The sequence below is a fragment of the Notolepis coatsorum genome (genome assembly GCF_963971535.1).
Source record: "Notolepis coatsorum genome assembly, chromosome: 18".
Taxonomy (NCBI): domain Eukaryota; kingdom Metazoa; phylum Chordata; class Actinopteri; order Aulopiformes; family Paralepididae; genus Notolepis; species Notolepis coatsorum.
The window spans coordinates 25,739,756-25,761,612 of record NC_140182.1 but is presented as its reverse complement, the minus strand read 5'-3'; the positions used below and the strand labels follow the sequence as shown (position 1 = coordinate 25,761,612).

The following is a 21,857-nucleotide window of genomic DNA, read 5'->3' as shown; positions in this document are numbered from 1 at the left end:
GCACACCCTGATAAATTGTTTTATTTGGTTCTAACTTGATTTTATCTCTTGTTTATCATCTCCTGTTTTACATTTCTTTTTATTCTATGATACATGTTTTTTCTCTATTCTAGGATTAATTTTCTTTGTGATATATGCTTTCTTATGTTCTAGGTGTATGTTTGTTGTTGGACCCCAGGAAGACTAGCTGCCGCTAAGGCATCAGCTAATGGGGATCCGTTTAAATAAACAAATAAATAAATAAACCTTGGGTTCCTGACAAGCGCTTTACAAATACAATGAATTATTATTATGAATATTAGTCAATGAAGAATTTCGAACAGTGTAATTTCATGGAGAAATTATGTTAGCATGCCTCAGTGACCCAGCTAACATCGGTACCATGCCTCAGTGACCCAGCTAACATCGGTACCATGCCTCAGTGACCCAGCTAACATCGGTACCATGCCTCAGTGACCCAGCTAACATCGGTACCATGCCTCAGTGACCCAGCTAACATCGGTACCATGCCTCAGTGACCCAGCTAACATCGGTACCATGCCTCAGTGACCCAGCTAAAATCGGTACCATGCCTCAGTGACCCAGCTAACATCGGTACCAGTGAGATTTGCATAGTCAAGATATGACAACCCAGTTACTGTAAACAGTTTGCAGGGTTTCCCCATACATTTTTTTTATATAAAAGAAATATATATGTTTACTATTTTTTTAAATATAAAGTTTGCCAATAGGGATGTATCAGTCATAATAGTAATCCACTATATTTTTTTATTTTCTAAAAAATAAACCAGTTCAACACAATTTCTTTGATGGCTCAAATGTATGCTCTAGTGGTTCCCAAACCTCTCCCAGAGACACCCCAGCCGTTCCATGTATTTGTTAAATTCCACCACCAGCACACCTTGATTCAACTAATAAAGGGCTAGTTAAGTTGAATCGGGTGTGCTGGTGGTGGAATTTAACAAATACATTGAACGGCTGGGGTGCTTCGAGGAGAGGATTGGGAAGCACTAGTCTAGTCGATTTTGTGTTTTGAGCACAAAGTTCATCATAGATCTAGCCTCTTTATTTTGCTCTCAAAGTGCACCAGATTGATGCATTTAACTTTCAAATGTACAAAAAAAGGTTCGGAGGTTCACCCCCCATAGTCTCTGAAATTCCTGTGGGAAACACTGGTTTGGATAGACATGGTTCAAACTTGAGAGTTCACGTGCTGAACCTGTTCAGATGAGGACTAAACCTGTTCAGATGAGGACCTTCTAAACCTGTTCAGAGGAGGACCTTCTAAACCTGTTCAGAGGAGGACCTTCTAAACCTGTTCAGATGAGGACCTTCTAAACCTGTTCAGAGGAGGACCTTCTAAACCTGTTCAGAGGAGGACCTTCTAAACCTGTTCAGAGGAGGACCTTCTAAACCTGTTCAGAGGAGGACCTTCTAAACCTGTTCAGATGAGGACCTTCTAAACCTGTTCAGAGGAGGACCTTCTAAACCTGTTCAGAGGAGGACCTTCTAAACCTGTTCAGAGGAGGACCTTCTAAACCTGTTCAGAGGAGGACCTTCTAAACCTGTTCAGATGAGGACCTTCTAAACCTGTTCAGATGAGGACCTTCTAAACCTGTTCAGATGAGGACCTTCTAAACCTGTTCAGATGAGGACCTTCTAAACCTGTTCAGATGAGGACTAAACCTGTTCAGATGAGGACTAAACCTGTTCAGATGAGGACTAAACCTGTTCAGATGAAGACCTTCTAAACCTGTTCAGATGAAGACCTTCTAAACCTGTTCAGATGAGGACCTTCTAAACCTGTTCAGATGAGGACCTTCTAAACCTGTTCAGATGAGGACCTTCTAAACCTGTTCAGATGAGGACCTTCTAAACCTGTTCAGATGAAGACCGGTGCTGCTCAGACTGGGACCATATAGTCGTCAGAAAGGAAGTACTGGAGACACAAATCAACTTTAGAAACATTTTAATGAGCTGTGCAAATAAAAATCTAAACGTTTCAACACAACAGTGTCTTCTTCAGAGTGATGAAGACAATAGAATCACTGTTTCAACACAACAGTGTCTTCTTCAGTGATGAAGACACTTTTGTGTTGAAACATTAGTGATTGTTTGCACCCTATTCTTAGTATTAACTAATAGTCATAGGAGTTTGTTGACTTGTTTATTTGATGAGTTTACCGCCCTAGTAGACAGAGTGAAGGAGTGCTGAAACCTTAGTGATTGTTCTTGGGATTGGCACAGAATATTCCAATAGTCGTTACATTTGTTTTTACCTACACTGGGTAGTGTATTGAGAGGGGACCCTATTAACTGTTACACCACTGAACGGCATGCTGGGTACAGCTCACTAGCTAGCCAGGTAGCATAACCGTCTGTTAACAGCTGGGGGAACAGAAAAGAAAGAGAGACTGGAGATGTTAACATGGTAGCCATGTTTAGCACTTTTGCCATGTCGTTTCACTAAGCTTACACATTTCAAGCATTAGTGACGTAACTTCAGAATGAGTGCTTTACGTTCGCCTGCTCCCGTTAGCCGTTAGCAATGACAGCAGCCAGCGAGCTCACTCGTTGGATCATCTCACATTCGCTATTAAAAATGGTAAATGGTGGGGGAGCTCCAGTAGCTCACCGCGTACCTCGAACGCTATTTCGGCGTCGGGGACAACCGTGCGCGTCACGGATCTGGGGTACACAAGTTCGACTCCCGGACTCGCCGTATTTTCTCAGAGTGTCTTTCCCCCGATCTATACCCCATTCAACCTGTCTCTGTCGGTCATACTTGACCAGAAAAAGCGATAAACGCTAAAAGAAACCAGCTGACTGGTCAAAGTTAAAAAAAAAAAAAAAAAAAATTGTAAATGGCTGCATTTATATAGCAGCTTTTATCCTCACATTTTTACCCATTCACACACCGACAGCGGAGCCGACCATGCAAGGTGCCCAACCTGCTCATCGGAAGAAATTAGGGGTTAAGTGTCTTGCTCAAGGACACTTCGACACGCTGCCCGGGAGGAGTGGGAATCGAACCGGGAACCTCCAGATTGCCAGACGACTGCTCTACCTCGTCTCCCACTGTCGCCCCCCGCTATTAAGTAAAAATAAAACCAAGCGTTAACATGGAAGCTTGGCCATTTCAAGCATCAACAATGTAACTTTTGTTCCTGGAAATAACGTTAGCCTGCTGTGACTCACAAACATCTAGCTGTTTGCAATGACAGTAGCCAGCTAGCTCGCTTGATTATATCACGTTCACTATTAAGTAAAAACAGTATAGTTCCCAGTGACCATCCCGACTTTGCACCCTATTAAAATATTTCGAAAGATGATCCGTGTCTCTAGTAGGACAAACATGGTGTTAAACGTGTCGACTCAAAGCGTCCTAAATAACATCAGATGTATAAATCAGTGTTTCTGTTCCTCCACAATGTGGCACTTCACGTGTTTCTCCCACGTCCCTCTGATGGTAAAGCTCTCAGAGCAGTAGTTGCATCGGTAGGGTGTCTCTCCGGTGTGGAGCCTCAGGTGTTTCTTGAAGTAACCGGCCTGAGCAAAGCTCTTGCTGCAGTAGGAGCAGTGGTAGGGTTTCTCACCGCTGTGGATCCTCTTGTGCTGCTTCAGGTCAGAGGATCTAGCGAAGCCCTTGTGACAGACGGAGCAGTTGTGAGGTTTCTTCGACGAATGTATTAACTCGTGGTCCCTCAGGCCCCTGCGTCGCGAGAAGCCCCGCCCACACACGGAGCACAGGTAAGGCTTGTCACTCAAGCCCAGCGGCTTGGACTCGGTGCTGTGGGTTTTCTTGTGGAGAGTCAAGTCGCACGAAGTCGCACACTTCTCCTCACACTGTAAGCAACAGTAATGGACGTCCCCTTCTGCGCGAGGTTGCTTGTGATTCTGCAAACCTCTGGTGGTCGAAAACCCGCCGCCACAGTCGGCGCAGTGGAAAGGCTTGGGTCCGGCGTGGAACTCCCTGTGCGCGTCTCGTTCCATCGTCTGGGAAAAACTTTGATTGCAGTCGAAGCAGTGATACTCGTCCGTGTGCTTTCTCCTCCTGTGGTTCTCCAAGCCGATCTCTTCCAGGAAACTCTCGCTGCATTCTGTGCACGGGAAGGGCTTCTCGTACTCATCGGTGTGCTTCCTCCTGTGGTCTTCGAAATAGCTCCTCTTGGTGAAACTCTTATTACATTCCGTGCAGAGGTAGGGCTTCTCCCCCGCGTGTGTCCTCGCGTGTGCCTCCAGGTCAAACAGGTGAAGAAACCTTTTACCACAAGTGGAGCAGCACTGAGTCTTGTGTCTCTCCACGTGCGTCTTAAGCTCCCGATCGGTCGGGAAACTCGTCTCACAGTGGTCGCACCCGTGCGAACCCTCGTCCCCTGGCCTCCCCGGAGGAGCGCGCGTCCTCACGTGCGCCTTGACATCGGACGGCCGGCGGAAGCGCCTGGCGCAGACGGAGCAGGGGTACGGCCTCACGCCGGTGTGCGCCCTCCTGTGCGACGTCAAGTCGGACGGTCGCCGGAACTGCCTGGAACACACGGGGCAGGACGAGGGCCTCCGGACGTCGTGAACGTCCGCGCGTCGTTGCGACTTCGGCGCAGCCGTGGAGGAGGCAACGCTTTGAGAACACGCGGAACGGGAAAGAGGGCTTTCGTGCGCGGCGTGACACGACGACGGGTGTGATTTGAGAAGACCCGGGCTTGAGAAACACGTCCCACAGACGTGGCAGGGATGAGGCCGACGGAAGTGTTCGTCTCTCCGGTGTCTCTCCAGCTCTCTCTGGGTGGAAAACCCCAGCGTACATTCTGAGCAGTGGGGGCCGACATCATCTCTGCTCCGAGGATCGATGCACGTTTCCACGTCAGGTTCTCCCATTAGATTATATCTCCACTCGTCTGGTTCTCCCAGTAGATTCGATCTCCGCTGGTCCGGTTCTCCCCGTGGATTAGATCTACGCTCGTCAGGTTCTCCCCGTGGATTAGATCTCCGCTCGTCCGGTTCTCCCCGTGGATTAGATCTCCGCTCGTCCGGTTCTCCCCGTGGATTAGATCTCCGCTCGTCAGGTTCTCCCCGTGGATTAGATCTCCGCTCGTCCGGTTCTCCCTGTGGATTAGATCTCCGCTCGTCCGGTTCTCCGTGTGGATTAGATCTCCGCTCGTCCGGTTCTCCCTGTGGATTAGATCTCCGCTCGTCCGGTTCTCCGTGTGGATTAGATCTCCGCTCGTCCGGTTCTACCCGTGGATTAGATCTCCGCTCGTCGGGTTCTCCCCGTGGATTAGATCTCCGCTCGTCCAGTTCTCCCCGTGGATTAGATCTCCGCTCACGGTTCAAACGGGGCCTTTCTCCAGCGTGTCTCCGCAGGTGAACCTTGAGGTTGGCCGCGGTCGCCGAGCGCCACTCGCAGTGGGGACACCGATGAGGCTGGTCTTGGCCACGGTGACCGGCGCGGTGCTTCCTCAGGGCCATGAAGGTCAGGAAGGTCTCGCTGCAGACGGGGCAGCAGAAGGGTCTCTTCTCGTCGTGCTTCCTTATGTGACACTTCAGGAAGTACGGCGTGGTGAAGCCCACGTCGCACTCGCCGCAGGAGAACGGACGCTCTCCCGTGTGCTTCCTCATGTGGATCCTCAGGTCCGTCGACCACAGGAACTCCAGGCTGCAGAGGGAGCAGCTGTAAGACCTGCTCCCCATGTGATACTTCAGGTGGGTTTTCAGTCGCTCCGCCGTGGGGAAATAAATAACACAGAGGTGGCATTTGTGGGGCCTCTCATCCTCTTCATCATCGTCGTTGTCGTCGTCGTCTTCTTCTTCTTCCTCCTCCTCTTCCGATTTTGAGGTGGCCGTGTTTTGGCCAGACGACTCCGCCATCTCTCCTGTGTGGAGAGAAGAGAAGGTGTTGGTGCTACTAGAGCCGTCCTCCACTAAATACATTCCGCTGAACTCAGATCAGTGTTCATTTCGTCAGCTATTTAAAATGTTAGTCTTAGTCATGTGTCAAATGGTCTTTTTCGTTTATCATATTTAGTCACCTTCATCTATTTTAGTTTAGTCAGTTTTAGTCAACTACACAGGTCTGAGCATTTTAGTCTTCATTTAGTCTCGATTTAGTCTTTTTTTGTTTAGTCTCGCCACTCAGTTACAGCCTCATAAATTGGCAATGCCGGATAACGTGGGACGGATTACCGCGATCAGTACTTGGAATGGCGATCAGATAATTGGATTCTTTTTTTTGCATTACATCAGAGACAAGGTAAGGACTCTATATTACCGATCTTGCGTTGATCTGATATTTTTTCCCCGCGATTGCTCTGTGTCTGTGTGTATGTGCTGTGTCCCGTCGGCAGTGATCACAGCACGGAGTTGCGCCCCGCTCCAACCCCCCTTTCATGTATGCACGAGGAGACATAATACCAATAATCTAGCGTTAATTTCAGGATTAGATAATCAAGCGAAAAATGGCAACGTGATAAGTGGATTTGACTAAAGGGCTGTTTTGACGGAGTTCCCTGGAATTAGAGGAACACTCTACCACTATACTCATATTCACCACGGTATAAAACGGAAATGTATAGATGAAAAATAATCAGTTTTTTGCACGTTGACGGGAAGAAACCCACTGACAATCGACAGCGTTATTAGATCCATAGCTATAATATAAAATATCGTTTTTAGCACTGCAAACACGCCATTCTCTCCATTGAATAGAACGCTGGCACTGAAGGCCCACAGTGGCCCCTGCTGCCTGACAATCAAAGTGTTAATAATAATAATAATAATAATAATACATCTATCTTATATAGCGCTTTTCCAGGTGCTATAATATATATATATATATATATATATTTGAAGGATCCCCATTAGCTGGTGCCATAGCAACCAGCTAGTCTTCCTGGGGTCCACACAAAAAAAACATACAAAAAGAGAGAGACAGAGAAGAGACAGAGAAGAGATAGAAGAGATAGAAGAGAGACAGAGGGGAGAGATAAGAGAGACAGAGAAGAGACAGAAGAGAGACAGAAAAGAGACAGAGGAGAGACAGAAGAGAGACAGAAAAGAGAGACAGATGAGAGATGGAAGAGACAGAGGAGAGATAAGAGAGACAGAGAAGAGGGACAGAGGAGAGATAAGAGACAAGAGACAGAGAAGAGACAGAAGAGAGACAAAGAAAGACAAGAGAGACAGAGGAAAGAGAGAATAAACAGAGAAGAGAGACAGAGAAGAGAGACAAAAGAGACACAGAAGAGAGACAGAAGAGAGAGAGAAGAAACAGATAAGAGAGACAAAAGAGAGACAGAGAAGAGAGACAGGGGACAAACAGAAGACAGAAAGGTCTTACCGCTGTCCTCATCCCCACTGACTTCTACCGTCACCTCTGCTGTTTCTAGAAGGGGTTTCAAAAACAAACAGAAAAAACCCAATGAATTCAACTCACTGAAGTCATTCTCATTTGAACAGGACACAACATTTTTACATGGCCTGTTTAATCTAGAACATTTCATATAAATAACTCTAATTTGCCACTCCATTGCCAACAGATAAACACAATAGTATCTATATCCAGTTCATCTTCTTGGACACAAGAGTGTCTGGTAGGACATTCCTGGGGAGATGATCTGGCACACAGGAAGTGATGCGTTTTAGGTCACCAGTAGCAGCAGTTTGTTTGGAATAAATAGAAGACTTTAATAGAGATCTAATTTCGCCTCACCAAGCTAAGCATGCTTGAGACACTTTGGTGACATAGGAGGGACGTATAGTAAGTCGCATCTAGTTAGAAGATAAGATGATTACAGTAGCAGGAAGCCTCTAGGTGGACTAAGATAAGATGATAACAGTAGTTAGAAGCCTCTAGTTGGACTAAGATAAGATGATAACAGTAGATAGAAGCCTCTAGTTGGACTAAGATAAGTTGATAACAGTAGTTAGAAGCCTCTAGTTAGACTAAGATAAGATTAAGATGATAACAGTAGTTAGAAGCCTCTAGTTGGACTAAGATAAGATGATAACAGTAGTTAGAAGCCTCTAGTTGGACTAAGATAAGATGATAACAGTAGTTAGAAGCCTCTAGTTGGACTAAGATAAGTTGATAACAGTAGTTAGAAGCCTCTAGTTGTCCTAGCAGTCCTACTGACTGCCTGGGGGACTCCTAGCCAACGGACTGACGCCTGCTTTCTCCAGGCCATGGACACAAATTCACTGGATATAAAGATTCGGTTTGACTCATACCATTCATGATTAAATATGAATTAATAATTAGAATATGGTTCAGCCTCATTTATTAGGCTAATTAAAGCTACTTTATTTTTTATTTAAATTTTGATTTGATTAAAACTGGGTTGAACCCAGCCCTGTTCCTTAATAAAAACTCACCGTTCTTGATGTGGTCTTCAGCCGATAAGAGGCTCTGTCTCTTCACAGTGCTGGGCCTCTGTCTCTTCACAGCCATGGGTCTCCGTTGCTGCGGAACTATGGGCCTCGGAGGCTGAATAGCTATGTGTGTTTGTGGCTGAATAGCTATGGGTGTTTGTGGCTGAATAGCTATGTGTGTTTGTGGCTGAATAGCTATGTGTGTTTGTGGCTGAATAGCTATGGGCCTCGGTCGTTGCGTCACCACGGGTGTCCGTGGCTGGTCAGCTATGAGTGTCGGCATGATCTGACCGTCCTCTACTTTGACCATGACGAAGTTCATCCCGTTGGTCCACATGGCCATCTCTGACCCGACGGGACGCACGGCCAAGACTGCTCTCTGCTGCCAGCCACCGTCAAGATGCCTAGGAGCAGGAGACGGGTATGGGTCAGAGACTAGCAGGTATGGACGACAAGGAGGAGTCAAGCAGCTTCAGCAGATAGGGAGGGCTGTTAGGGAGAGCTGTTAGGGAGGGCTGTTAGGGAGAGCTGTTAGGGAGAGCTGTTAGGGAGAGCTGTTAGGGAGAGCTGTTAGGGAGAGCTGTTAGGGAGAGCTGTTAGGGAGAGCTGTTAGGGAGAGCTGTTAGGGAGAGCTGTTAGGGAGAGCTGTTAGTGAGAGCTGTTAGGGAGGGCTGTTAGGGAGAGCTGTTAGAGAGAGCTGTTAGAGAGAGCTGTTAGGGAGAGCTGTTAGAGAGAGCTGTTAGGGAGGGCTGTTAGGGAGAGCTGTTAGGGAGAGCTGTTAGGGAGAGCTGTTAGAGAGAGCTGTTAGTGAGAGCTGTTAGTGAGAGCTGTTAGGGAGAGCTGTTAGGGAGAACTGTTAGGGAGAGCTGTTAGGGAGAGCTGTTAGGGAGAGCTGTTAGTGAGAGCTGTTAGGGAGAGCTGTTAGAGAGAGCTGTTAGGGAGAGCTGTTAGGGAGAGCTGTTAGGGAGAGCTGTTAGGGAGGGCTGTTAGGGAGGGCTGTTAGGGAGGGCTGTTAGGGAGAGCTGTTAGGGAGAGCTGTTAGGGAGAGCTGTTAGGGAGAGCTGTTAGAGAGAGCTGTTAGGGAGAGGAGAGCTGTTAGGGAGAGCTGTTAGGGAGAGCTGTTAGTGAGAGCTGTTAGGGAGAGCTGTTAGGGAGAGCTGTTAGGGAGAGCTGTTAGGGAGAGCTGTTAGGGAGAGCTGTTAGAGAGAGCTGTTAGGGAGAGGAGAGCTGTTAGGGAGAGCTGTTAGGGAGAGCTGTTAGTGAGAGCTGTTAGGGAGAGCTGTTAGGGAGAGCTGTTAGGGAGAGCTGTTAGGGAGAGCTGTTAGGGAGAGCTGTTAGAGAGAGCTGTTAGGGAGAGCTGTTAGGGAGAGCTGTTAGAGAGAGCTGTTAGGGAGAGCTGTTAGGGAGAGCTGTTAGTGAGAGCTGTTAGAGAGAGCTGTTAGGGAGAGCTGTTAGGGAGAGCTGTTAGAGAGAGCTGTTAGTGAGAGCTGTTAGGGAGAGCTGTTAGGGAGAGCTGTTAGAGAGAGCTGTTAGGGAGAGCTGTTAGGGAGAGCTGTTAGAGAGAGCTGTTAGAGAGAGCTGTTAGGGAGAGGAGAGCTGTTAGGGAGAGCTGTTAGAGAGAGCTGTTAGGGAGAGCTGTTAGTGAGAGCTGTTAGGGAGAGCTGTTAGGGAGAGCTGTTAGGGAGAGCTGTTAGGGAGAGCTGTTAGAGAGAGCTGTTAGGGAGAGCTGTTAGGGAGAGCTGTTAGAGAGAGCTGTTAGGGAGAGCTGTTAGGGAGAGCTGTTAGGGAGAGCTGTTAGGGAGAGCTGTTAGGGAGAGCTGTTAGGGAGAGCTGTTAGGGAGAGCTGTTAGGGAGAGCTGTTAGAGAGAGCTGTTAGGGAGAGCTGTTAGGGAGAGCTGTTAGGGAGAGCTGTTAGGGAGAGCTGTTAGGGAGAGCTGTTAGGGAGAGCTGTTAGAGAGAGCTGTTAGAGAGAGCTGTTAGAGAGAGCTGTTAGTGAGAGCTGTTAGGGAGAGCTGTTAGAGAGAGCTGTTAGAGAGAGCTGTTAGGGAGAGCTGTTAGGGAGAGCTGTTAGAGAGAGCTGTTAGAGAGAGCTGTTAGAGAGAGCTGTTAGGGAGAGCTGTTAGGGAGAGCTGTTAGGGAGAGCTGTTAGAGAGAGCTGTTAGGGAGAGGAGAGCTGTTAGGGAGAGCTGTTAGGGAGAGCTGTTAGGGAGAGCTGTTAGGGAGAGCTGTTAGTGAGGGCTGTTAGAGAGAGCTGTTAGGGAGAGCTGTTAGAGAGAGCTGTTAGGGAGAGCTGTTAGGGAGAGCTGTTAGGGAGAGCTGTTAGAGAGAGCTGTTAGAGAGAGCTGTTAGAGAGAGCTGTTAGGGAGAGCTGTTAGAGAGAGCTGTTAGAGAGAGCTGTTAGAGAGAGCTGTTAGGGAGGGCTGTTAGAGAGAGCTGTTAGAGAGAGCTGTTAGAGAGAGCTGTTAGAGAGAGCTGTTAGAGAGAGCTGTTAGGGAGAGCTGTTAGGGAGAGCTGTTAGAGAGAGCTGTTAGAGAGAGCTGTTAGGGAGAGCTGTTAGGGAGAGCTGTTAGAGAGAGCTGTTAGAGAGAGCTGTTAGAGAGAGCTGTTAGGGAGAGCTGTTAGAGAGAGCTGTTAGAGAGAGCTGTTATGGAGAGCTGTTAGAGAGAGCTGTTAGAGAGAGCTGTTATGGAGAGCTGTTAGAGAGAGCTGTTAGAGAGAGCTGTTATGGAGAGCTGTTAGGGCCCCGGCCCCCTGTTGACTCTGTCAACAAGCCTGACCCCTGAGAAAAGCTTGGCCCTTGACCCGAGACAAGCCTGGCACTTGACCCCTGAGACAAGCCTGGCCCCTGACCCCTGGCTATGTGGAGGCCGGTTGGCGCACCTCACCTGGCTGAACCTGCCTCGTCGGTCTATCGGTCTCGCCCCATCGTGTCCTCTGTCACTGTGCCGTCTACATGCTTCAAAGACTATGTTGTCAGTTTACAGGCCCGTGCTTCAAGTACTATATTGAGAACTATGTTGTCAGTTTACAGGCCCGTGCTTCAAGTACTATATTGAGAACTATGTTGTCAGTTTACAGGCCCGTGCTTCAAGTACTATATTGAGAACTATGTTGTCAGTTTATAGGCCCGTGCTTCAAGTACTATAGTGAGAACTATGTTGTCAGTTTACAGGCCCGTGCTTCAAGTACTATATTGAGAACTATGTTGTCAGTTTACAGGCCCGTGCTTCAAGTACTATATTGAGAACTATGTTGTCAGTTTACAGGCCCGTGCTTCAAGTACTATATTGAGAACTATGTTGTCAGTTTACAGGCCCGTGCTTCAAGTACTATATTGAGAACTATGTTGTTAATTTTTAGACCCATATCTTTCTAGCAAGCAACCCATACATCAGATAAAAACAAATGTAAACAAAGCACCTAGAGGGGCTCTTTTGTCCAGTAGAGGTCACTGTTTGACGGTACTACAGACTCTACTAACACACAAGCTTCCAATAATGGTGACTGTACTGTTCCCATGTGCAAGAGTTCGTTTGGACAGTCTGCCTTCTCTGTTAACGGGGCAAACTTATGGAACTCTCTGCCTACTGGCTTAAAACTGGAGTCCAATGCCAACGTCTTCAGCAGAGGACTCAAGGTATGGCTGAAATCAAACCATCAGTGCTGCTCACATAGACGTGGACTGGTTTTGTTATTTTGATCATGGACTCTTGCTCTGGTATTATTTGTTCTGATTTGTGATTTTAATTCTGTATTTTGCTGTTAATTTTATTCTATATTTTAGAAAAGCCTCAATGGACTAGTGTTGAAAACTAGCTATGAACACGCAAAACGGCACATCTGGTCTGTCCACTGTTTGTGACGCGTGATTACGAAACCTAGCCGCATTTCTCTGAGACGCTCTCTGATTGGCCGACGCCTGTTTCTACACTGGTTAAGCTTAGGCACTCTTCGAAGTTGGTTAAGGTTAGAGTTTGTCCTAGAGCGTGACGGCAAGTTCTTTCGACGGTTAAGCTTAGGCACTCTTTCGAAGTTGGTTAAGGTTAGAGTTTGTCTTAGAGCATGGCGATAGAACGCCAGGTAGTTTGCAGGCTGTTTGACGTGGAAATGGGCAAAGACACAGCTCGTCACGGATTGAGCAAACGCGTCAGTGGCCAATCAGAGAGCGTCAGTCAGTGCCAATCAGAGAGCGTCTCCGAGAAATGCAGCTAGGTTTCGTAATCACGCGTTTGTGACTGGTCCAATGTAGCTGTGGTGTCCATTTTAAATAAACGTTTTCATTCATTCATACTTGTAAGATTAGGGTTAAGGACAATTAGTTAGGTTTATAAACACCTTTTCAGGAGAAAAATCTACGAAATACAGATCCCTCTAGCCACGACCCAGGGCCAGCAATGTAACCTCTGAGGCAGGTACATGGGAGTACTGCAAGGGGTACGCAACAAGATGTCTTAAAAATGTATAAATAATAAACGCTAAGTTGGATGAACTTGGATCACAGCAACACATCTATAGAAACCCACGGATGAACACCATATTTTCTAGGCAACATTAATATGATGCCATTTCCCAGGTTACAACAAGAAATATACAATAAATGGGCTAGAAGATATGACTGGGTCAAGGGGGTAATGCAGAAATACATTACTAAGGAGTACAAGCGAAACAAGTTTGAAAACCACTGTTCTATCTCTCTGTGGCTGTAGCCTGTTACTGTAATTCATGTTCACTCACTCTTCAGCCAATGCTGTATACCATGTATATATATTTATATTATTTACCATATATATATTTAACTGCCATCTGTGTGTGAATGTGTGATTGAATGGGTCAAATGTGAGGAAGAAATTGTAAAGCACTTTGGATAAAAGCGCTATATAAATGCACCATTTACATACATCATAGCACTATTACTCAGTAGTACTCTTAATATATTTTATATCCAGTTTAATCACCTGTACATTGTACTTTACTGTTACATTTGCACTCTGGTTGGATGCCAAATTTATTTTCTTTGTACTGTACTTGTGCTGTTTAGTATGATGACAATATATTTGAATCTAATCTAATGTATTGTACTGTATGGAATATCAGCCATTCTAAAGTTCTAGCTGAAGTGACTAACGTAGCTACCTAAAGTAACCTTATATATATATATATATATATATATATATATATATATATATATATATATATGTAACATGATACAAGGACGGATACAACCTCAATGACATAATTATTCGTTGCAAGTAACTAGCCGCTGTGTTGTTGTTATATAACATTTAGCTCAGTAAACGGTAGTAACGTATCCAGGCCCTCGCTGCAGGATAATGGGATATAACTTAGTCTACAATGGAGGCAATGAAGCTACTTACATCATTTTCAACACCGCTACCATTAACATTCATGAAATGTATTGTTTAATTAATGAAAAATATGTAACCATACCTCACATGTTCCTCTAACGTACGTTCTGCTTCTGCTTGTGTGCTGCAAGACAAGTCGCTGCTTGATGACGTCAAGTGCAACATTTGATTAGATTAATCTATTCATCCTCTTAGCAGTTGTTGTATTGAGCTGTACTGTATTGTACCCATTCTGCAATTTGTTAATAAAGTTTTCAATCAATCAATCAATCAATCAATCAAAATTGCATTAAAAGTTTAGCGTGAGAGTCGTTTCGTCCGACTTTGTAGCTCTGGACGCACGTAGGTTGGAGGAGATGATGAGTTTCCCACTTCCAACTTCCCAAACGAACGTAGTATTGAGAGAGAGGGGGACGCCGTTCCACTCAGACATAATATAAAGGCTTTATAAATATATTTTATAATATAAAGGCTTTATATCTCTGGTTCCACTGTTTAGCAGGATGTGACGTCGTACGGGCGCGTCGGGCGTAGAGACAGCTCTGCGTGCAGCATCTAGACACAACCCACCCGTTGCTATGCAACAGACAATAACAGATTCACTGTCGAATGGAGATTCGTTTGTAAACTATTTGGCCAACGTTTTATCCAATTTAGGTAAGTTATTAACATTACTGTGCTGCCACGATATATACACCATACAGTTTGTTACTTATTTTCGTTGTACTGTGTATAACGACAATAATCTATCCTTACCTCCATCTCGAAAGTCATGGAAAAAATAGTATACGAACAGGTCGAAAAGTACCTTGCGGAAAAAAATCTAATCTACGAATTCCAATCTGGCTTCAGAACATCCCACTCTACTGACACATGCTTTCTCTATTTGAACGACCACATCAAACAAGAGGTGGACGCGGGCAAATACTGCGGCATGGTCATGCTGGACCTACAAAAGGCCTTTGACACTGTCAATCACTCCATTCTGATTGCCAAGCTAAAAGCAATTGGTTTTGATAGTCTATCAGTGATCAGTGAGCTGGATACAATCCTACCTGGAGGGGAGAGAACAGATGGTGGAGGTAAACGGTACCCTACCCCCCCCCCCCTCCCAGTGAGCTGTGGTGTTCCACAAGGAAGCATACTAGGACCGCTACTGTTCCTAATTTATGCAAATGACATGTCGTCAGCTTGTGACTGCAACTTGTTCCTGTTTGCGGATGACTCAGCCCTGCTGGTCACTGACAAGAACAAGTTACAGGTTGAAACTGTACAAGCAAAACTGTACATTGGAATATTGACAAAACCATACTTGGTAATTTACTGTACATTGGAGGGGGTTGGGTTAGGACCTTTTACAGGGGCCAGTTTCGAATTGCAGTCTCCCGTAGGTGTTCGTTTCAAATAACAAACTCAGCAAGACCGACGGCTTCTCAGTTACAGTGGGTGACAATATTGTCACAAGGAAAGATGAAATTACCTACCTGGGTTCCATCTTAGAGGCTAATCTTTCCTGTGACAAAATGGCATCCAATGTAATAAAAAAAGTCAACCAACAAACTCGATTATTGTACCGGATCTCCTCTCTGGTAAACAAGAATACCCTGAAGACTCTGGCAGGAGCACCCATTCAAGGGTACTACGACTATGCTAGCACCTCATGGTACCAAAGCACCTCAAAGGCACTAAAAACAAAATTACAAACATCTCAAAACAAACTGGTCAGACTACTGCTTGACCTGACTCCTAGAACCCACCTCACCCCTGCCCACTTTGACAACCTATAGGATGGCTTAGAGTAGACGACAGAGTACAGCAACTTGCAATGGGCCTGGTCTACAAGATACACTACACGACCAAGGTACCCATGTACATGTCAAAATACTTCCCAAAGGTCAGTGAATACCACGATCACAACACCAGAGGGAGCTCCACAAATCATGTTAAACCCAGATTCGGCTCAAACAAGGGACTAAACACGTTTCGCAATTATGCCACATCAATGTGAAACGCCCTACCCACAGCTGTAAAGGAATGTGAATCACTACCCACTTTCAAAACCACTCTCAAAGAACACCTACGGGAGACTGCAATTCGAAACTGGCCCCTGCAAATGTCCTAACCCAACCCCCTCCAATGTCATTTACCTAGTATGGTTTTGTAAATATTCCAATGTACAGTTATGCTTGTTTGTACAGTGTTTCCCCCCCCACCCCCTCTAATGTACAGTAAATTACCTAGTATGGTTGTTATTTGAACCGAAGAGAATGGACTCTGTTTTGCCCATGTGTAATGATAGTTTGTTATCAGCGAGCCATATGCAGATTCTGCCTAGTTCCGAGCTGAAGGTTTTTTCAACCTGGCTGTAACTTGTTCTTGTCAGAGACCAGCAGGGCTGAGTCGTCCGCAAACAGGAACAAGTTGCAGTCACAAGCTGACGACATGTCATTTGCATAAATTAGGAACAGTAGCAGTCCTAGTATGCTTCCTTGTGGAACACCACAGCTCACTGTGAGGGGGGGGGGATAGTGTACCGTTTACCTCCACCATCTGTTCCCTCCCCTCAAGGTAGGATTGCATCCAGCTCACTGATAGACTATCATGATAGTCAATCAGAATGGAGTGATTGACAGTGTCGAAGGCCTTTTGTAGGTCCAGCATGACCATGCCGCAGTATTTGCCCGCGTCCAGACTTTCGAGATGGAGGTGAGAATAGAAACAGGGCGGTAGTTGCCTGGGTCTAATTTGCTGCTCTTTTTGTGCAGAGGGTTCACCCTCGCAATTTTGAAGTCCTTGGGGACGTGTCCCTGTTTTATGGAGAGGTTTATTATGTGTGTGATGTAAACAAGACGAAAGTCTTTCTCTGGTCTGCATCCCCTTAACAACTGTGTGTATTGAGCCGTACTGTATTGTACCCATTCTGCAATCTGTTAATAAAAATGTCAATCAATCAATCATCCATTCTTTAGACAAGATGTCAGCCTCTCAGCAGCAGCAGCAGGAAGCAGTGACCCCCCGCGGCGTCGTCAACAGCGGGAACCCGGTGTTCACCTGCAGCACGACGGTCCCCGCGATGGAAGAAGCTTCGTCCGTACCGTGGGCCAAGCCCCAGAACCGCCTCTACAAGACCACCTCCAACCAGTACGGCATGCGCCCCCCCACCGCTGAAACGTCGCCCTGCAGCTACCACCCACGGTCCCAGAGCTTCACGGATCCCCTCGCGAAGTGCGGCATGTACCGGGACCGGTCGCTGAACACGGCCACGGACCGGAGCCGGGTGCACGACAACGTCAACCTGCAGCACACACTCTGAGTTCTGGTGCAATCACAGACACGTGGACTATTCATTGAGTATAGAATGGATAATTAATAAAGACTATTCATTGAGTAAATACTTGGTTCTCTGTCGGTTTGCTTAGCGTGTAATGTCACGTACAAACTAAAGAGTGGATAATTAATAAAAGAGGGATACAGTAAGTTACACTTTCTGTCACTTTCTCTAGGAATTGAAAATGGGGGACCCTGATGTAAACAAGACAAACGTCTTTCTCTGGTCTGCATCCCCTTAACAATTGTGTATATTGAGCCGTACTATATATTGTACCCATTCTGCAATCTGTTAAATAAAGTTTTCATTCATTCTGTCCCGTTGTCTTGGGTCACGTCTATCCTGTGTGTGTATCTGTATCTGCATCAAACACTCAAACCTACAAACTGACCGGATCTGCTTTTTTATTTTAAGGTAACACATCTGTAAACACACATCAAATGCTAAAACAAACACATACCTTTGACTCCGAATTGTCTGTTTTATTGAAATCTTCACAGCAGAAACTGGCCCCTGTAAATGTCCTAACCCAACCCCCTCCAATGTACAGTAAATGTCCTAACCCAATAACACACAAGACCCTCTTCTTGGGACCAAGTAAGGTTTCGTCGATAATCCAATGTACAGTGTGATGAATTGAAAATGGGGGACCCTGATGTAAACAAGACGAAAGTCTTTCTAGGTCTGCATTAGGGATGGGCATTTTAAAGAAAAATCCAGATCGATTGATCGCATGCTATACTCGATTGATCGTGTATTACTCGAAAAGGGGAAAAAAACTTTAAAAAAAATATATAATTAGATATATATTTTTTTTAACTTATTTGTTCATTCACGTATATATGTTTAAGGAAACCAACAAACAGTTAAAATCTTACACATACATGTGAAAAGATATGTTATTTTTTTTTAAATCATAAGAATTTATAATTTCGATTCCCCCCCCCCCCCCGATTTTTCTCATAGCTACGACGAGTAATTGATTACTCACGCCCATCCCTAGTCTGCATCCCCTTAACAATTGTGTGTATTGAGCTGTACTGTATTGTACCCATTCTGCAATCTGTTAATAACATTTTTCAATCAATCAATCAATCAATCAATCAGTAGTTAGTTTATATTTCAGAAGTACTATATTTAGAATGGAAGTGAATGAGGAGCCCGACACCTGGGATGAATGGTGGCGTTTCTAACTTACTAGTACATGCTCTTACAACGAGTCAAGACTGCTGAAACTTGAGTCAAGTTCTACTAAAGTGAAATCTCCCTCCAATCTGTAAAGGATTTGGAAGGTTCATGTGGCTTCCTAGGTTCGTAGGACAGGGTCAGCTGTTAGTACCTTATTTACACCAGCAGAGGGCAGTGTTCTACAGGGTAATATATTTATGGCGTCTGCATTATGAACGCTCACAATTTTGCAGATTATTCATTATTCCTTCCAACATTATGGACAGATGTGTCACAGTCTGACTCACGGCTTCAGATATACCATTATAATGGGTCAAATAGTTAAAGCTGCACTATGCAATTTCAGAGGAGGGGGGGTTTGCTTGCAGAGCCTGCATAATACATTTACTGTCATTCTTATCTCTAGTCATGAATGAAAACGAAATTATTTTTAGACACCGAACCAAACGTAAGCCAAGAATATGTTTAACCCTTTCACTACCACACTACAGAAGGTTAACCTTTCACTACCACACTACAGACGGTTAACCTTCTGTATTGTCGCACCATTTGGTAGTGAAAGGGTTAACAAAATTGCGTTTATTTATTCAGTTATGAAAACCTTAGAAATGATTCACTTCTCTGATGCTAATGTCAGCCCTAATGTGAGGTATGGGATGCAGAAAAACGGCACTTGAAGAAGCGTAACAAAGCAACAGGTCAAACTCACGGCGACCAGACTCGCTTCTCACCACCGTCGTTTTCCGTGTTTTGAAATACACGGAAGGGAATCATCTGCTCGTTGAAATGCGTCCATGTGGTGATGTGAGAAAAAAAAGATGGTGGTACTGGCGAGGTGAATGAGGTCGGTCAGGACAGATTGACAACATCCACAGTATCGACTTCGTAGGTCAGAGTTCAAAGTCCACTGGTGAGATCGTCTGCCAGTCGTAAATACTGGATTGTCCCCAGTGGGGGGAGGGGCAAAATCTATGTTAAGCAGTAATCTGAACAAATAACCATATTCATCTGAAAAACTAACCATATTAATCAATTCATTAAAAAAAAAAAAAAAAAAAAAAAAAAGGCCGCCTAGTTAACCCTTTCACTACCACACTACCAAAGGGTTAACCCTTTCACTGCGACAATACAGAAGGTTAACCCTTTCACTGCCACACGACAAAGGGTTAACCCTTTCACTACCACACTACAGACGGTTAACTGTCTGTAGTGTGGTGGTGAAAGGTTAACCTTCTGTAGTGTGGTAGTGCAAGGGTTAAAGAAGTGCATCTCCCTGATTAGAGTTAACTAACGCCTCGTCTCCACTAGCCAGGGTTTAGCCGTTTTTGTGGTCTGTCTGGCACACAGTGAGTGAGCATCTCCATCATCCTCAGAATCTAGCGGCTAGCCGAACCGGTCTGAGACGGACACCTTTCGCAACCCGGGCCAAATCCGGCCGGGACTGATGACTGTATCGTCACGGACGGTTGCACTCGCGTACCAGTTCCTGATGTGAATTTCAGAAGGTTGCCTAGCAACCGAAGAGAGTGTACGAGAAACGCAATGGAGACACAAACTCAAGCATACCATACCATGCTAGACCATGGCTAGCCCCAGCCATAGCTAATGGAGAGACAAGGCATAAGGGTTAGTCTGGGCCTCGTGTCACGTGTCATTAGTACACGTGCACCATCCCGTAGAGGAACGTCCAGGCCAGGACGTAGGTGCATAGACCTCCGGCCAGCCCCCCGGTGAAAAACAGCCTCTTGGAGTGGAAGAACCGGCTCCACCAGCGTCCCGCCTTGAGGACGAGCAGCAGGGAGAGGAGGAAGGAGGCCAGGAAGTAGAAGGCGAAGCCGTGTAGTCCGGACAGGCCGAGGACGCCTGCCGTGGCCCCGGACAGCGCCGACACGGAGGTGCGGCAGTAGTCGAGCAAGGCAGCGTTGCCCCGGACGGCTGACTCGCTGGTGAACTGCGGTCCTTCGCGTCTGGCTACAACCGACGCCATGTCAGGAGGAGGTGCTGCAAAAGAAATGGTAAAATGGTTAAATACACCAAATCAGACAGCAGAAACCATTGCACAATAGCTCATTGAAACATGGCAAAAAAAAACATTTGTCTGAAAAAATGCATTGCATTTACTGGCGACAATTGCAACACAAACCTTGGAGGAATCCGACGTGATGAAGGGGGAAAGAATGTGTTTGCAAATTTGAAGAGGTTGCTGCAGAACAACACTGATCGGTGTGGGTTGCCCAGCACACATATTGCATAATTGTGTTCATCATGGGGCAGACACAATAGATGTTGACCTTGAGAATATCATGTTCAAAATCTACCAGTACTTCCACATTTACACTGTGCGCACTGAGAGCCTGAAGGAGTACTGTGATTTAGTTGACAATGACATTGAATACAGAAGGATAATGCTTTCTCACAGCAAGACAAGGTGGCTGTCATTGTTCCCAGGCATTGAGGACGATACAGATGTTGACAAGATACAAAGAGATATTTGTTAACTGGATTTTCTATAATTTCATATATTTTGTTATTTATTTTTGTCCAGTAAGACTTGAAAAGAGAGCTATTATTTTGTTACAGGTTGATTTTTAAGTTATTATTGTGCCATTGAGATTTGTCAGATAATTCTAGGCATAATCAAGCATGTTGATTGTTGAGTAACTTTGGTTTGGTGTGTCTTTGGTTATAGAGACTGAGATATTGTTGTGTTATATACAGTAAAATAATATAAATAATAATTGTATATCCTTACAGAGGAGGCATACTTTATATATTAAAACAATAATGCATCTTTGAGTAAACGTTGAGTATCATTAAGTATCTCGAGGCTGGGGGGGCGGCATGTACTCTTTTTTGGAAATCAAAATATGGTCACCCTAGCCTAGCCAAATAACTAATTTCCATATGGGTATTGTCAGTCATAATTTTACCTACGATCCTGGCTCAATAAATGGGTTATCCTCAAACACTAAAGCTCTTTTCATGTGTCGCCAAGAATAATAATAACACATCCATCCATGTATTGGTACGAGTCTGCCTGTGGTGGTTGAATAAGATGCAGTAGCTAGCTATTAGCTGACGTTGCTAACCTGCTGCTAACCATACTTCACATAAATGTATCATCCTATTCGTTGTTACAGAAAACTTGGGGAATTTTGGCGTTTCATATGGCTGAAGGCAAATACTCTTACCAACGTCTCCTTCTTCTCCACCCTTGCTGGATTATTTCGGGATGAGATTTGTAAAGGAAGACAGCTATTCAGCTAACAGCTTGCTAAAGTGTTTTATGTGTGTTATTTTCCATTTCCGCCAGACTGGGCGCGACTCTGGCACGTTGCTGCCCCCCGCAGGTTGAAACGAGTCCTACTCCGTTCCCGAAGAAGAGGAGTGAATGAATGAATGCATGAATGAATGAATAATGAATGAATGAATGAATGAATGAATGAATGAATTAATGAAAACTTTATTTAACAGATTGCAGAATGGGTACAATACAGTACGGCTCAATACATACAATTGTTAAGGGGATGCAGACCTGAGAAAGACGTTTGTCTTGTTTCCATCAGGGTCCCCCATTTTCAATTCATATAGACATTTATGACATACACAACATA

The 21,857-nt window shown here is 45.3% G+C and overlaps 2 protein-coding genes across 3 annotated transcripts in view; one reads left to right on the top strand and one right to left on the bottom strand.

Annotated features, from left to right (window-relative positions):
• The window catches only part of pierce1 (piercer of microtubule wall 1), a 40,097-nt gene extending 22,959 nt beyond the window's left edge, over nt 1-17,138 (top strand). Inside the window, exons 1-2 of one of the 2 annotated variants that reach the window (XM_084334619.1) lie at nt 14,315-14,384; nt 16,697-17,138. In XM_084334619.1, the coding sequence (XP_084190745.1) occupies nt 16,702-17,040 (339 nt within the window). In that variant the 5' untranslated portion in view covers nt 14,315-14,384; nt 16,697-16,701 and the 3' untranslated portion in view covers nt 17,041-17,138. Of the gene's footprint in view, nt 1-14,314; nt 14,385-16,696 lie in introns of those variants that run through there. The other variant, XM_084334618.1, reaches the window with a different exon arrangement.
• Nucleotides 17,139-17,522: 384 nt separating this feature from the next.
• Nucleotides 17,523-21,568, bottom strand: LOC311245149 (ER membrane protein complex subunit 6-like). The gene is made up of 2 exons (XM_084334949.1): nt 21,435-21,568; nt 17,523-20,244 (listed from the first exon to the last, which is right to left on the bottom strand). The coding sequence occupies exon 2, from the start codon at nt 20,228-20,230 to the stop codon at nt 19,898-19,900; it is 333 nt and encodes a 110-aa protein (XP_084191075.1). The 5' UTR covers nt 20,231-20,244; nt 21,435-21,568; the 3' UTR covers nt 17,523-19,897.
• Between the last annotated feature and the right edge of the window lie 289 nt (nt 21,569-21,857).

Coding starts and splice junctions, on each gene's coding strand:
- LOC311245149 (XM_084334949.1), bottom strand. CDS start 20,230: ATGGCGTCGGTTGTAGCCAGACGCGAAGGACCGCAGTTCACCAGCGAG.